Genomic DNA, 17,056 nt, shown 5'->3' on the forward strand with positions numbered 1-17,056 from the left:
CCTTCCCATAAACCCTCAGTCACAACAGCCATACAGAACAACAACCCCCCCTTCCCATAAACCCTCAGTCACAACAGCCATACAGAACAACAACCCCCTTCCCATAAACCCTCCGTCACAACAGCCATACAGAACAACAACCCCCCCTTCCCTTCCCATAAACCCTCCGTCACAACAGCCATACAGAACAACAACCCCCCTTCCCATAAACCCTCAGTCACAACAGCCATACAGAACATCAACCCCCCTTCCCTTCCCATAAACCCTCAGTCACAACAGCCATACAGAACATCAACCCCACTTCCCTTCCCATAAACCCTCAGTCACAACAGCCATACAGAACATCAACCCCACTTCCCTTCCCATAAACCCTCAGTCACAACAGCCATACAGAACATCAACCCCTGGGATAAACATGAACAGATTTTATTTTGGTAATGCTTTTTAGAATCGTATTAAATATATACAACTTATCTCACCACCATACACCTTGTAGTATACAACATTATTATAGTCACTTAAATAGTTCCACCCTTGTTCTATACAGCGTTCTGTGATCAGATGTGAAGGGTTAACATTTTATATGAAAGGCTATTTGGGTCAAGTCAGTGCAGGTGAGGAGGGTTTTCCCTGTAGCCTACCGGAGACACCATCACATGTTGGTTTTAAAACACCAGTCTTGCTTTTAGTGCTTGGTAAACGTTTGATCGTCCTATAGACAGACAGGGGCGTGTCCGCGGAGGTTCAACTGTACAGCTCCACTTCCCTCCTTTACATCCTAGTCCTAGACTAGAGGCCGTGAGGGTCTTGAGCCACTGTGGACTTCCTGTTGTCTGTTGGATGGGTATTGGTTCAACTGTCACTTGGTGTTCAGCAGCAGAGAGGTCTCCTCCTCAGTGCTCTCCCTCCTCCTGTCTCCTTCACCACCCTCTTAGTCTGTCTCTGTTTGTGAGGGGCTGTAAGCCTGGTGTTTTTCCTGGCTGGGAGCTGGCTCTCTCCCCTGGCAGCTCTCTTCACCCCCCTGACTTTGGTACTAGACTGGTCAGTCTGGCCCTTGGCTGTGTGTTCCTGTTTGACCTCCTTGGAGAGGTCTGTGGTTGTGTGTTTCACCTCTCTGGCGAGGGCTGTGGTTGTGTGTTTCACCTCTCTGGGGAGGGCTGTGGTTGTGTGTTTCACCTCTCTGGCGAGGGCTGTGTGTTCCTGTTTGACCTCCTTGGAGAGGGCTGTGGTTGTGTGTTTCACCTCTCTGGGGAGGGCTGTGGTTGTGTGTTTCATCTCTCTGGCGAGGGCTGTGGTTGTGTGTTTCACCTCTCTGGTGAGGGCTGTGGTTGTGTGTTTCACCTCTCTGGCGAAGGCTGTGGTTGTGTGTTTCACCTCTCTGGTGAGGGCTGTGGTTGTTGGGGGACAGGGGCAGCCTGTTGGGCGTACTGACGGGCTGTCTGCTGCCATAGAGCTGAGGCTGGAGGAAGAGGAGGAGCTAGCCAGCTGGCAGAGAGCCAGGGCTGCAGTCTGTCTCTGTTGGTCACTGGGCTCCTTGTCTGTTTGGGTGGGAGCTGGGCTGGAGCCCTGTTGACTGAGATCCACTGCGATTAAGGTGGCCATTTTGGAGCAATGGTCTGGGTTGCCTGGTTGGACCCTAACAAACTCCCTCCCTGAGGCGGCCATTTTGGAGCAGTGATCTGGACTGCCTGGTGTGGCCCTAAGGCTCAGGTTCAGTGGCAGGTCCTCCTCCGGGTGCCCTGTTTCAGGACAGCTCCCCCTGCTGGTGAAGATGTCTGACTCCTGGTCCTTTTTGGAGAGGTTCAGGGGCATCAAATCTTTCTCAGTGTCTTCATCATCATCATAATCATCATCTTCACCATCTCGTTCAGCTGAGGAGTCGTTGCTTTCGTCAGAGGTGGAGTGCTCTGCGCGGTTGGCTGCCGACCTGAATGAGGAAGAAAGACAAATAATATGCATACGATTAGATATCCACTGATACATCTGTATAGACTAGTTAGATTAGACATCCACTGATACATCTGTATAGACTAGTTAGCTTAGATTAGATATCCACTGATACATCTGTATAGACTAGTTAGATTAGATATCCACTGATACATCTGTATAGACTAGTTAGATTAGACATCCACTGATACATCTGTATAGACTAGTTAGATTAGATTAGACATCCACTGATACATCTGTATAGACTAGTTAGATTAGATTAGATATCCACTGATACATCTGTATAGACTAGTTAGATTAGATTAGATATCCACTGATACATCTGTATAGACTAGCTAGATTAGATTAGATATCCACTGATACATCTGTATAGACTAGTTAGATTAGATTAGATATCCACTGATACATCTGTATAGACTAGTTAGATTAGATATCCACTGATACATCTGTATAGACTAGTTAGATTAGACATCCACTGATACATCTGTATAGACTAGTTAGATTAGACATCCACTGATACATCTGTATAGACTAGTTAGATTAGATTAGACATCCACTGATACATCTGTATAGACTAGTTAGATTAGATTAGACATCCACTGATACATCTGTATAGACTAGTTAGATTAGATTAGATATCCACTGATACATCTGTATAGACTAGCTAGATTAGATTAGATATCCACTGATACATCTGTATAGACTAGTTAGATTAGATTAGATATCCACTGATACATCTGTATAGACTAGTTAGATTAGACATCCACTGATACATCTGTATAGACTAGTTAGATTAGATTAGATATCCACTGATACATCTGTATAGACTAGTTAGATTAGATTAGATATCCACTGATACATCTGTATAGACTAGTTAGATTAGATATCCACTGATACATCTGTATAGACTAGTTAGATTAGATTAGATATCCACTGATACATCTGTATAGACTAGTTAGATTAGATTAGATATCCACTGATACATCTGTATAGACTAGTTAGATTAGATATCCACTGATACATCTGTATAGACTAGTTAGATTAGACATCCACTGATACATCTGTATAGACTAGTTAGATTAGATATCCACTGATACATCTGTATAGACTAGTTAGATTAGACATCCACTGATACATCTGTATAGACTAGTTAGATTAGACATCCACTGATACATCTGTATAGACTAGTTAGATTAGATTAGATATCCACTGATACATCTGTATAGACTAGTTAGATTAGATATCCACTGATACATCTGTATAGACTAGTTAGATTAGACATCCACTGATACATCTGTATAGACTAGTTAGATTAGATATCCACTGATACATCTGTATAGACTAGTTAGATTAGATTAGATATCCACTGATACATCTGTATAGACTAGTTAGATTAGATTAGATATCCACTGATACATCTGTATAGACTAGTTAGATTAGATTAGATATCCACTGATACATCTGTATAGACTAGTTAGATTAGACATCCACTGATACATCTGTATAGACTAGTTAGATTAGACATCCACTGATACATCTGTATAGACTAGTTAGATTAGATTAGATATCCACTGATACATCTGTATAGACTAGTTAGATTAGATATCCACTGATACATCTGTATAGACTAGTTAGATTAGACATCCACTGATACATCTGTATAGACTAGTTAGATTAGACATCCACTGATACATCTGTATAGACTAGTTAGATTAGATATCCACTGATACATCTGTATAGACTAGTTAGATTAGACATCCACTGATACATCTGTATAGACTAGTTAGATTAGATTAGATATCCACTGATACATCTGTATAGACTAGTTAGATTAGATATCCACTGATACATCTGTATAGACTAGTTAGATTAGATATCCACTGATACATCTGTATAGACTAGTTAGATTAGATTAGACATCCACTGATACATCTGTATAGACTAGTTAGATTAGATATCCACTGATACATCTGTATAGACTAGTTAGATTAGATATCCACTGATACATCTGTATAGACTAGTTAGATTAGACATCCACTGATACATCTGTATAGACTAGTTAGATTAGATTAGATATCCACTGATACATCTGTATAGACTAGTTAGATTAGATTAGACATCCACTGATACATCTGTATAGACTAGTTAGATTAGATTAGATATCCACTGATACATCTGTATAGACTAGTTAGATTAGATATCCACTGATACATCTGTATAGACTAGTTAGATTAGATATCCACTGATACATCTGTATAGACTAGTTAGATTAGACATCCACTGATACATCTGTATAGACTAGTTAGATTAGATATCCACTGATACATCTGTATAGACTAGTTAGATTAGATTAGATATCCACTGATACATCTGTATAGACTAGTTAGATTAGACATCCACTGATACATCTGTATAGACTAGTTAGATTAGATTAGATATCCACTGATACATCTGTATAGACTAGTTAGATTAGATTAGACATCCACTGATACATCTGTATAGACTAGTTAGATTAGATTAGATATCCACTGATACATCTGTATAGACTAGTTAGATTAGATTAGATATCCACTGATACATCTGTATAGACTAGTTAGATTAGATATCCACTGATACATCTGTATAGACTAGTTAGATTAGATTAGACATCCACTGATACATCTGTATAGACTAGTTAGATTAGATATCCACTGATACATCTGTATAGACTAGTTAGATTAGATTAGATATCCACTGATACATCTGTATAGACTAGTTAGATTAGATATCCACTGATACATCTGTATAGACTAGTTAGATTAGATTAGATATCCACTGATACATCTGTATAGACTAGTTAGATTAGATATCCACTGATACATCTGTATAGACTAGTTAGATTAGATTAGACATCCACTGATACATCTGTATAGACTAGTTAGATTAGATATCCACTGATACATCTGTATAGACTAGTTAGATTAGATATCCACTGATACATCTGTATAGACTAGTTAGATTAGACATCCACTGATACATCTGTATAGACTAGTTAGATTAGATTAGATATCCACTGATACATCTGTATAGACTAGTTAGATTAGATTAGACATCCACTGATACATCTGTATAGACTAGTTAGATTAGATTAGATATCCACTGATACATCTGTATAGACTAGTTAGATTAGATATCCACTGATACATCTGTATAGACTAGTTAGATTAGATTAGATATCCACTGATACATCTGTATAGACTAGTTAGATTAGATTAGATATCCACTGATACATCTGTATAGACTAGTTAGATTAGACATCCACTGATACATCTGTATAGACTAGTTAGATTAGATATCCACTGATACATCTGTATAGACTAGTTAGATTAGATATCCACTGATACATCTGTATAGGCTAGTTAGAGCTGCAGCTGTTTTGACTGGTAAAGAGCTGTGTGAGGAGAGTGCATGTTGTTGTATCATCACTTACCCTCTTTCCATGTGCGTCATCAAGCTCTGTGGTGCGTCCTCTTTGCTTGGCTCTACTCTGATTGGCTGAGAGGCTGGCTCTGGTCCTCCTGATTGGTTGACAGGCTGTAGTTCCCCCAGGACGGTACATCTGGAACCCTCCGTAGTGTCTCTCTGGGTGAAGGGGTGTGGAGGGCTGGGTCTGTCAGGGGAGCCCAAGGCAGAACAACCCTCCATGGGGCTCAGTCTGGTGGGCTTGTCTCTGCTCTGCTCCACCTGGCTGGTCCCTTCCTCCGTGGGTCTGCTGTGGGGTTCACCATGGAGCCTGGGGTGGAGGTAAAAGTCATAGTCCCTAGGTCCCAGGCCGGGACCTGGTCTTGGGTCGTACACATCCAGAGGAAAGTACCTGGAGCCTGGGAGAGGGATGGGGTGTGGGTGGTGGTGGTCCGCGGGTCGGTACAGGCCATAGGGCAGGGGGAGACCGTATCTGTATGGGTATGGAGGGATGAGAGATGGGTGGGAGTGGTCTGGGTTCATGGGTATCACAGGTCTTTGTGGGGTCTCCAGGAAGCTAGGCCGGTAGGTCTGGGAGTTTGGCCCAGAAAGGTGATGCGTCCCTGGGATGAAGTAGGGCTGGTAGAGGGGGTGGAGAGCCGGGTGGCGATCAGGAAACAGGTAGGGAGGGTACTCAGGTATTATGTGAGGTGGGAGGGGCTTCAGCGGCATGGAGGCTGCTGCCATTGGGCCCCAGGCGAAGGTGGGGTTATGGAATGATGGCATGGGCGGAGTCAGAGACGGCTCCCCTGATTGGTTGTGGGACGACTTTAGCGCGACCTCTGGGTTCTCCCGATTGGGTGTGACTTGGGAGAAGGCTGACGGGCGTGGCAAATCCTTGGCCTTGACTTCCTTTGTGTCTGATTTGATCTGAATGTCTTTCCTGACTGGACTCCTACACGCCTCCTCTCTCTCCTCCTTCTCCTCCTCTCTCTCCTCCTCCTTCTCATCCTCTCTCTCCTTCTCCTCCTCTCTCTCCTCCTTCTCCTCCTCCTTCTCTTCTCTCCTGTTCTCCACTCCTCCTCTGTGACCCTCAGGGGTCATGAGCCGCTCCACAGGAAGTGGCCCTGATTTGTCCTTCAGGGTTAAAGATGCCAGTTTGTGGTTGGCAGGGCCAGGGGTCTTGGTCTGCCTCCCTGCGTGGCCTCCTTTCTGAGACACCAGTGATATAGAATTCATACAGAGGTTGTACTTCATGTGGTTGAACAGGTGAGACTTCTCGTTGCAGGTGAACGGGCACTGGAAACACTGGTACTTGTAGGGCTTGCCTGGGGGCCGTGGGATGTAGTGAGGCCTCTTGGGCTTGCGCTCCTGAACGCTGAGCATTTTGGATCTGGTGTGTGTGTGTAGTTTCACTGCACAGACAAGAGGAAGAGGTAACAGATTGATGGATTAGTTGCGCTGCACATTGACTTACATTTTTATATGCATTTCTTCACATTATGTACAATGACATGTGTTTTAACACTGAGTGTCTTTACATCGTTAAGGATCTTTAAGGAAATGTCAGGGTAGATGGGGTTTTTAGGTCCTTTTCATTAAAGAGCTTTAAGGAAATGTCAGGCTAGATGGGTGTTTTAGGACCTTTTCATTAAAGAGCTTTAAGGAAATGTCAGGGTAGATGGGTGTTTTAGGACCTTTTCATTAAAGAGCTTTAAGGAAATGTCAGGGTAGATGGGTGTTTTAGGACCTTTTCATTCATGATCTTTAAGGAAATGTCAGGGTAGATGGGTGTTTTAGGACCTTGTCATTAATGATCTTTAAGGAAATGTCAGGGTAGATGGGTGTTTTAGGACCTTTTCATTAAAGAGCTTTAAGGAAATGTCAGGGTAGATGAGTGTTTTAGGACCTTTTCATTCATGATCTTTAAGGAAATGTCAGGGTAGATGGGTGTTTTAGGACCTTTTCGTTAATGATCCTTTTTGTTGGAGGTTTTGTGTTAACAGCACATTCTCTCTCCCAGCGTTTTACTGAGTAGGATTAACACGGCTACTAGTCCAGTTCAACTGGTTCAGCTAGAGGAGGAGAGTAGTTAGACTAGTTTACACTGACCTCTCCTCTCTGTCTGTCTTTATCTGCTCAGGCCAAAGAAAGAAGACCCCTCCCTAAGGACACTGCACCCTCAGGGCATATAGTCCAGTCCACACGTATACACACACACATGGATCAAGCCAAGCGTCCTAGTATGTAAATGAGGAGTGTTAACTGAGTCAAACTGGTGCCACATGGACGTGTGTGTGTGTGTGTGTGCGTGTGTGTGCGTGTGTGTGCGTGTGTGTGTGTGCGTGTGTGTGTGTGTGTGTGTTTGAGTAGAGGTCCTCAGGATAACCTATTCTACTAACAGTTGCTCTGTATGTTTGGAACAAGGAACAACTATCCAGCTTTCACAGTATGTGAACCACCTGCATGTTATTTTTGCATAGACCATCACTGCCATGGGTAGCTGGTTATGTCTCTACATAGACCATCACTGCCATGGGTAGCTGGTTATGTCTCTACATAGACCATCACTGTCATGGGTAGCTGGTTATGTCTCTACATAGACCATCACTGTCATGGGTAGCTGGTTATGTCTCTCTACATAGACCATCACTGTCATGGGTAGCTGGTTATGTCTCTCTACATAGACCATCACTGTCATGGGTGGCTGGTTATGTCTCTCTACATAGACCATCACTGTCATGGGTAGCTGGTTATGTCTCTACATAGACCATCACTGTCATGGGTGGCTGGTTATGTCTCTACATAGACCATCACTGTCATGGGTGGCTGGTTATGTCTCTACATAGACCATCACTGTCATGGGTAGCTGGTTATGTCTCTACATAGACCATCACTGTCATGGGTGGTTGGTTATGTCTCTACATAGACCATCACTGTCATGGGTGGCTGGTTATGTCTCTACATAGACCATCACTGTCATGGGTAGCTGGTTATGTCTCTACATAGACCATCACTGTCATGGGTGGCTGGTTATGTCTCTCTACATAGACCATCACTGTGATGGGTGGCTGGTTATGTCTCTACATAGACCATCACTGTCATGGGTAGCTGGTTATGTCTCTCTACATAGACCATCACTGTCATGGGTGGCTGGTTATGTCTCTACATAGACCATCACTGTCATGGGTGGCTGGTTATGTCTCTACATAGACCATCACTGTCATGGGTAGCTGGTTATGTCTCTACATAGACCATCACTGTCATGGGTGGCTGGTTATGTCTCTACATAGACCATCACTGTCATGGGTAGCTGGTTATGTCTCTACATAGACCATCACTGTCATGGGTAGCTGGTTATGTCTCTACATAGACCATCACTGTCATGGGTGGTTGGTTATGTCTCTACATAGACCATCACTGTCATGGGTAGCTGCTTATGTCTCTACATAGACCATCACTGTCATGGGTGGTTGGTTATGTCTCTCTACATAGACCATCACTGTCATGGGTAGCTGGTTATGTCTCTACACAGTCCATCACTGTCATGGGTAGCTGGTTATGTCTCTCTACATAGACCATCACTGTCATGGGTAGCTGGTTATGTCTCTCTACATAGACCATCACTGTCATGGGTAGCTGGTTATGTCTCTACATAGACCATCACTGTCATGGGTGGCTGGTAATGTCTCTACATAGACCATCACTGTCATGGGTAGCTGGTTATGTCTCTCTACATAGACCATCACTGTCATGGGTGGCTGGTTATGTCTCTCTACATAGACCATCACTGTCATGGGTGGCTGGTTATGTCTCTACATAGACCATCACTGTCATGGGTAGCTGGTTATGTCTCTACATAGACCATCACTGTCATGGGTGGCTGGTTATGTCTCTACATAGACCATCACTGTCATGGGTAGCTGGTTATGTCTCTCTACATAGACCATCACTGTCATGGGTAGCTGGTTATGTCTCTCTACATAGACCATCACTGTCATGGGTGGCTGGTTATGTCTCTCTACATAGACCATCACTGTCATGGGTAGCTGGTTATGTCTCTCTACATAGACCATCACTGTCATGGGTAGCTGGTTATATCTCTACATAGACCATCACTGTCATGGGTAGCTGGTTATGTCTCTACATAGACCATCACTGTCATCGGTGGCTGGTTATGTCTCTCTACATAGACCATCACTGTCATGGGTGGTTGGTTATGTCTCTCTACATAGACCATCACTGTCATGGGTGGCTGGTTATGTCTCTACATAGACCATCACTATCATGGGTGGCTGGTTATGTCTCTACATAGACCATCACTGTCATGGGTGGCTGGTTATGTCTCTACATAGACCATCACTGTCATGGGTAGCTGGTTATGTCTCTCTACATAGACCATCACTGTCATGGGTAGCTGGTTATGTCTCTCTACATAGACCATCACTGTCATGGGTAGCTGGTTATGTCTCTCTACATAGACCATCACTGTCATGGGTGGCTGGTTATGTCTCTCTACTTAGACCATCACTGTCATGGGTGGCTGGTTATGTCTCTACATAGACCATCACTGTCATGGGTAGCTGGTTATGTCTCTACATAGACCATCACTGTCATGGGTGGCTGGTTATGTCTCTACATAGACCATCACTGTCATGGGTAGCTGGTTATGTCTCTACATAGACCATCACTGTCATGGGTGGCTGGTTATGTCTCTACATAGACCATCACTGTCATGGGTAGCTGGTTATGTCTCTCTACATATACCATCACTGTCATGGGTAGCTGGTTATGTCTCTCTACATAGACCATCACTGTCATGGGTAGCTGGTTATGTCTCTCTACATAGACCATCACTGTCATGGGTGGCTGGTTATGTCTCTCTACATAGACCATCACTGTCATGGGTAGCTGGTTATATCTCTACATAGACCATCACTGTCATGGGTTGCTGGTTATGTCTCTACATCGGTGGCTGGTTATGTCTCTCTACATAGACCATCACTGTCATGGGTGGTTGGTTATGTCTCTCTACATAGACCATCACTGTCATGGGTGGCTGGTTATGTCTCTACATAGACCATCACTGTCATGGGTGGCTGGTTATGTCTCTACATAGACCATCACTGTCATGGGTGGTTGGTTATGTCTCTCTACATAGGCCATCACTGTCATGGGTAGCTGGTTATGTCTCTACATAGACCATCACTGTCATGGGTAGCTGGTTATGTCTCTACATAGACCATCACTGTCATGGGTGGCTGGTTATGTCTCTACATAGACCATCACTGTCATGGGTGGCTGGTTATGTCTCTACATAGACCATCACTGTCATGGGTGGCTGGTTATGTCTCTACATAGACCATCACTGTCATGGGTGGCTGGTTATGTCTCTACATAGACCATCACTGTCATGGGTGGCTGGTAATGTCTCTACATAGACCATCACTGTCATGGGTGGCTGGTTATGTCTCTACATAGACCATCACTGTCATGGGTGGCTGGTTATGTCTCTACATAGACCATCACTGTCATGGGTGGCTGGTTATGTCTCTACATAGACCATCACTGTCATGGGTGGCTGGTTATGTCTCTACATAGGTAGACCCCATCACGCCTAGACTCATGTCCTATAGTAGGTATGGATGGTTGTGTGTCTCTCTCTCCTGTATATCTATCTATCTATCCTGTATCTGTCTAGGTAGGCAGGAGAGTCGCTGGACTAGGCATCATGTAGGCAGGAGAGTCGCTAGACTAGGCATCATGTAGGCAGGAGAGTCGCTAGACTAGGCATCATGTAGGCAGGAGAGTCGCTAGACTAGGCATCATGTAGGCAGGAGAGTCGCTGGACTAGGCATCATGTAGGCAGGAGAGTTGCTAGACTAGGCATCATGTAGTCAGGTAAGCAGAGCAGGAGATCAGTTGGCAGAGCAGGAGATCAGTTGGCATCATCCAGGCAGGTAGGCAGAGCAGGAGATCAGTAGGTAGACCTCACCCTGCCTAGTAGACCTGGAGGGCATGTAGCGACACGCTTCTCTCTTTCTCTCTCTCTGTCTCTCTCTCCCTCACTAAACTGCCTGCCTGAAGGCGTGGGAACCGAACGGCACCTGTTTCCCATGACTACACCTGTGCTGCAGCGGGATGCAGTGATACGTGGCTCTGGGCACACGGGCACGGCACTACTACAGCGGGCTAGTCAGCTAGGCTCAGACACATCTCCTTATCTGATGAGCTCATCACACCACCTTGTAGAGAGAGTGTGACTGGCCTTCTGACAGCATGGGCTTCCCGGAGAGACTGTTACTCAGGAGTCAGGGACTTACTTACAGGGAAAAACTGTGTGTGTGTGTGGTAAACTGACACAGCAACGGCGAACGACAACTAGGATGCAGCAGAAAACGGGCGTTCATACACATCTAAATAGGAACTGGTATTCAAATGAGAACCGTGTCAGTTTAACGAGGTTATAACGAATCAGATGTTTTCCTTTCAGAAAGAGCTGTCACCTAAGGCCCTGTCTTCAGGTTAGGATATACACACACACACACGGTTCAGGGCTCCGCCTAATAAAGAGAGTGAACCGTTCCGTCACACACTGTCGCAAGAAGTCGTCTCTCAGGTTCCTGCTCAGGTGTGGTGCAGAACGGAACGCCACTCCCTTCTCAAGAAGAGAAACCCTGTTGGTTGTAATATCTTGCTATCATTATCTGGAACAGAGCCACCACTCCGTCTACCAGACACAAAGACCCTCACAGGAACAGAGCCAACACTCCGTCTACCAGACACAAAGACCCTCACAGAAACGGAGCCACCACTCAGTCTACCAGACACAAAGCCCCTCACAGAAACAAGTCTGTTTTCTTATGTTTTCCCAACTCAAACCCTCTCCTCCGTATCTAATCAGGTGTTCTTAGTAAACACCTGGTTAATCTAACCAACAACATGTTGTGATCAGTTCCATGTGCTGTGATCCACTTCCTCTGTCTCAGGCATAACAAGCCAGTGTTGACTGTTGAGGTCAGGTGTGTTTGTGGGTCTGTCCGTCAGTACCATGTGCTGTGATCCACTTCCTCGGTCTCAGGCATAACAAGCCAGTGTTGACTGTTGAGGTCAGGTGTGTTTGTGGGTCTGTCCGTCAGTACCATGTGCTGTGATCCACTTCCTCGGTCTCAGACATAACAAGCCAGTGTTGAGGTCGGGGACAGGTGTGTTTGTGGGTCTGTCCGTCAGTACCATGCAGGCAGTAGGTTATGAGAACACACAGGTAACAGGTGGCCTAACAGGTGCACAGTCTCACCTCGCCCTAAAATACACCTGTAGACTCCGCTTCACATGTAAACCCCCCCACACACTGAACCACAGACCGGTTACAAGCTACCATTCAGCTAGATATGCAGAAAATAAATAATGGCTTGTCATGATGGCGTTCACCAACTGCCGTTTCTCTTGAGCGGTTAAACCCGTGGTAGTTAGGTAGTGAGAAAGCAGTCTTACCTGCTCTGTTTGTGAGGACGCCCGTTCCAGAGTGTGGGAGCATCGGCCAGTGGTTCTGCGACCGTGTCTCCAGTAGTGTCCCAAATGTGTGTGTGTGCTCTGCTGCCTGGTCTGTGGTGAGTGTTGATCTGACTTCCTGTCTGTGAGGTCTTACCTGTCCTGTTACCTTGGACTAGTTTACCTAAGGGGCGGAGCCTACTTTATCCCAACAGTAGCAGTAGGGCCCTGAGTGGGCGTGGTCTCCAGCAGCAGTAGAGCCCTGAGGGGGCGTGGCCTCCAACAGAAACAGTCGGGCCCTCGGGCAACATCCATCCTAGCTGAATATTAGTCAGGCCCCGAGACACCATTTACATGATGGGAGAAAACAAGCTATCTGTCTCTGTCTGTCCATCTCCGTTGTCTCTCTCCCTCCCTGTCTCTCTCCCTCCCTGTCTCTCTCCCTCCCTGTCTCTCTCCCTCCCCGTCTCTCTCTCTTCCTCCCCGTCTCTCTCTCTTCCTCCCCGTCTCTCTCTCTCCCTCCCCGTCTCTCTCCCTCCCCGTCTCTCTCCCTCCCCGTCTCTCTCCCTCCCCGTCTCTCTCCCTCCCCGTCTCTCTCCCTCCCCGTCTCTCTCTCTCCCTCCCCGTCTCTCTCCCTCCCCGTCTCTCTTCCTCCCTCCCTGTCTCCCTCCTTCCCTTTCTCTCTGTCTCCCTCCCTCCTCCCTCCCTGTCTCCCTCCCTCCTTCCCTGTCTCTCTCCCTCCCTCCCTGTCTCTCTCCCTCCCTCCCTGTCTCTCTCTCTCCCTCCCTGTCTCTCTCCCTCCCTCCCTGTCTCTCTCTCTCCCTCCCTGTCTCTCTCCCTCCCTCCCTGTCTCTCTCTCTCCCTCCCTGTCTCTCTCTCTCCCTCCCTGTCTCTCTCTCTCTCCCTCCCTGTCTCTCTCTCTCTCCCTCCCTGTCTCTCTCTCTCCCTCCCCGTCTCTCTCTCTCCCTCCCGTCTCTCTCTCCCTCACCGTCTCTCTCTCCCTCCCCGTCTCTCTCTCTCCCTCCCTGTCTCTCTCTCTCTCCCTGTCTCTCTCTCTCCCTCCCTGTCTCTCTCTCTCTCTCCCTCCCTGTCTCTCTCTCTCCCTCCCTCCCTCCCTGTCTCCCTCCTTCCCTTTCTCTCTGTCTCCCTCCCTCCTCCCTCCCTGTCTCCCTCCCTCCTTCCCTGTCTCTCTCCCTCCCTCCCTGTCTCTCTCCCTCCCTCCCTGTCTCTCTCTCTCCCTCCCTGTCTCTCTCCCTCCCTCCCTGTCTCTCTCTCTCCCTCCCTGTCTCTCTCCCTCCCTCCCTGTCTCTCTCTCTCCCTCCCTGTCTCTCTCTCTCCCTCCCTGTCTCTCTCTCTCTCCCTCCCTGTCTCTCTCTCTCCCTCCCTGTCTCTCTCCCTCCCTGTCTCTCTCCCTCCCTGTCTCTCTCCCTCCCCGTCTCTCTCTCTCCCTCCCCGTCTCTCTCTCTCCCTCCCGTCTCTCTCTCCCTCCCGTCTCTCTCTCCCTCCCGTCTCTCTCTCCCTCACCGTCTCTCTCTCCCTCCCCGTCTCTCTCTCTCCCTCCCTGTCTCTCTCTCTCTCCCTGTCTCTCTCTCTCCCTCCCTGTCTCTCTCTCTCTCTCCCTCCCTGTCTCTCTCTCTCCCTCCCTGTCTCTCTCTCTCCCTCCCTGTCTCTCTCTCTCTCCCTCCCTGTCTCTCTCTCTCCCACCCTGTCTCTCTCTCTCCCTCCCTCTCTCTCTCTCTCCCTCCCTGTCTCTCTCTCTCCCTCCCTGTCTCTCTCCCTCCCCGTCTCTCTCTCTCCCTCCCGTCTCTCTCTCCCTCCCGTCTCTCTCTCCCTCACCGTCTCTCTCTCTCTCTCCCTGTCTCTCTCTCTCCCTCCCTGTCTCTCTCTCTCTCCCTCCCTGTCTCTCTCTCTCCCTCCCTCCCTCCCTGTCTCCCTCCTTCCCTTTCTCTCTGTCTCCCTCCCTCCTCCCTCCCTGTCTCCCTCCCTCCTTCCCTGTCTCTCTCCCTCCCTCCCTGTCTCTCTCCCTCCCCGTCTCTCTCTCTCCCTCCCGTCTCTCTCTCCCTCACCGTCTCTCTCTCCCTCCCCGTCTCTCTCTCTCCCTCCCTGTCTCTCCCTCCCTCCCTGTCTCTCTCTCTCCCTCCCTGTCTCTCTCCCTCCCTCCCTGTCTCTCTCTCTCCCTCCCTGTCTCTCTCCCTCCCTCCCTGTCTCTCTCTCTCCCTCCCTGTCTCTCTCTCTCTCCCTCCCTGTCTCTCTCTCTCTCCCTCCCTGTCTCTCTCTCTCTCCCTCCCTGTCTCTCTCTCTCTCTCCCTCCCTGTCTCTCTCTCTCCCTCCCTGTCTCTCTCCCTCCCTGTCTCTCTCTCTCCCTCCCGTCTCTCTCTCCCTCACCGTCTCTCTCTCCCTCCCCGTCTCTCTCTCTCCCTCCCTGTCTCTCTCTCTCTCCCTGTCTCCCTCCCTCCCTCCCTGTCTCTCTCTCTCCCTGTCTCCCTCCCTGTCTCTCTCTCTCCCTCCCTCCCTCCCAGTCTTTCTCTCTCTCCCTCCCTCCCTGTCTCTCTCTCCCTCCCTCCCTGTCTCCCTCCCTCCTTCCCTGTCTCTCTCCCTCCCTCCCTGTCTCTCTCCCTCCCTCCCTGTCTCTCTCCCTCCCTCCCTGTCTCTCTCCCTCCCTCCCTGTCTCTCTCTCTCCCTCCCCGTCTCTCTCTCCCTCCCCGTCTCTCTCTCCCTCCCTGTCTCTCTCTCTCCCTCCCTGTCTCTCTCTCTCCCTCCCTGTCTCTCTCTCTCTCTCCCTGTCTCTCTCTCTCTCTCCCTGTCTCTCTCTCTCTCTCCCTCTCTCTCTCTCTCCCTCCCTGTCTCTCTCTCTCTCTCCCTCCCTGTCTCTCTCTCTCTCTCCCTCCCTCCCTCCCTCCCCCTCCCTCCCTGTCTCTCTCCCTCCCTCCCTCCCTCCCTCCCTGTCTCTATCTCTCCCTCCCTCCCTCCCTGTCTCTCTCCCTCCCTCCCTGTCTCTCTCTCTCTCCCTCCCTGTCTCTCTCTCTCTCCCTCCCTGTCTCTCTCTCCCTCCCTCCCTGTCTCCCTCCCTCCTTCCCTGTCTCTCTCCCTCCTTCCCTGTCTCTCTCCCTCCCTGTCTCTCTCCCTCCCTCCCTGTCCCTCTCTCTCCCTCCCTGTCTCTCTCTCTCTCTCTCCCTCCCTGTCTCTCTCTCTCTCCCTCCCTGTCTCTCTCCCTCCCTGTCTGTCTCTCTCCCTCCCTGTCTCTCTCTCTCCCTCCCTGTCTCTCTCTCCCTCCCCGTCTCTCTCTCTCCCTCCCCGTCTCTCTCTCTCCCTCCCCGTCTCTCTCTCTCCCTCCCCGTCTCTCTCTCTCCCTCCCCGTCTCTCTCTCTCCCTCCCCGTCTCTCTCTCTCCCTCCCCGTCTCTCTCTCTCCCTCCCCGTCTCTCTCTCTCCCTCCCCGTCTCTCTCTCTCCCTCCCCGTCTCTCGCTCTCCCTCCCCGTCTCTCTCTCTCCCTCCCCGTCTCTCTCTCTCCCTCCCCGTCTCTCTCTCTCCCTCCCCGTCTCTCTCTCTCCCTCCCCGTCTCTCTCTCCCTCCCTCTCTCCCTCCCTCCCTCCCTCCCTGTCTCTCTCCCTCCCTCCCTGTCTCTCTCTCTCCCTCCCTCCCTCCCTGTCTCTCTCCCTCCCTCCCTCCCTCCCAGTCTTTCTCTCCCTCCCTCCCTCCCTGTCTCTCTCCCTCCCTCCCTCCCTCCCTCCCAGTCTTTCTCTCTCTCCCTCCCTCCCAGTCTTTCTCTCTCTCCCTCCCTCCCAGTCTTTCTCTCTCTCCCTCCCTCCTTCCCTGTCTCCCTCCCTCCTTCCCTGTCTCTCTCCCTCCCTCCCTGTCTCTCTCTCTCCCTCCCCGTCTCTCTCTCTCCCTCCCTGTCTCTCTCTCTCCCTCCCTGTCTCTCTCTCTCCCTCCCTGTCTCTCTCTCTCTCTCCCTGTCTCTCTCTCTCTCTCCCTGTCTCTCTCTCTCTCTCTCCCTGTCTCTCTCTCTCCCTCCCTGTCTCTCTCTCTCTCTCCCTCCCTGTCTCTCTCTCTCCCTCCCTCCCTCCCCCCTCCCTCCCTGTCTCTCTCCCTCCCTCCCTCCCTCCCTGTCTCTCTCCCTCCCTCCCTCCCCCCCTCCCTCCCTGTCTCTCTCCCTCCCTCCCTCCCTCCCTGTCTCT

At 48.9% G+C, this 17,056-nt stretch overlaps 2 protein-coding genes across 4 annotated transcripts in view; one reads left to right on the forward strand and one right to left on the reverse strand.

Moving 5' to 3' along the window:
* Window positions 1-17,056, forward strand: part of LOC139365209 (tubulin folding cofactor D) — a 125,173-nt gene that overhangs the window by 24,047 nt on the left and 84,070 nt on the right. The window lies entirely within an intron of this gene.
* LOC139365212 (zinc finger protein 750-like) lies at window positions 628-13,009 on the reverse strand. Of its 3 annotated transcripts, none has more exons than XM_071102688.1 (4): window positions 12,883-13,009; window positions 5,417-6,803; window positions 1,689-1,927; window positions 628-1,625 (listed from the first exon to the last, which is right to left on the reverse strand). In XM_071102688.1, exons 1-4 carry the CDS (start codon window positions 12,923-12,925, stop codon window positions 871-873), a joined length of 2,424 nt encoding a protein of 807 aa, XP_070958789.1. In that variant the 5' UTR covers window positions 12,926-13,009; the 3' UTR covers window positions 628-870. The 3 variants fall into 3 exon arrangements, with proteins under 3 accessions (XP_070958789.1, XP_070958788.1, XP_070958787.1); XM_071102687.1 differs by having other exon boundaries at window positions 628-1,143; window positions 1,177-1,927; XM_071102686.1 differs by having other exon boundaries at window positions 628-1,927.

Source organism: Oncorhynchus clarkii, chromosome 13 (assembly GCF_045791955.1).
Source record: "Oncorhynchus clarkii lewisi isolate Uvic-CL-2024 chromosome 13, UVic_Ocla_1.0, whole genome shotgun sequence".
Classification (NCBI taxonomy): Eukaryota; Metazoa; Chordata; class Actinopteri; order Salmoniformes; family Salmonidae; genus Oncorhynchus; species Oncorhynchus clarkii.

What these genes read in the sequence shown, in the direction of transcription:
- LOC139365212 (XM_071102686.1), bottom strand. Translation starts at nt 12,925, where the DNA reads ATGCTCCCACACTCTGGAACGGGCGTCCTCACAAACAGAGCAG. An exon ending in CGTCCTCACAAACAGAGCAG is followed by an intron (nt 6,804 to 12,882) that starts GTAAGACTGCTT and finishes TTGTCTGTGCAG; the next exon opens with TGAAACTACACACACACACC. An exon ending in ATGACGCACATGGAAAGAGG is followed by an intron (nt 1,928 to 5,416) that starts GTAAGTGATGAT and finishes TTCCTCATTCAG; the next exon opens with GTCGGCAGCCAACCGCGCAG.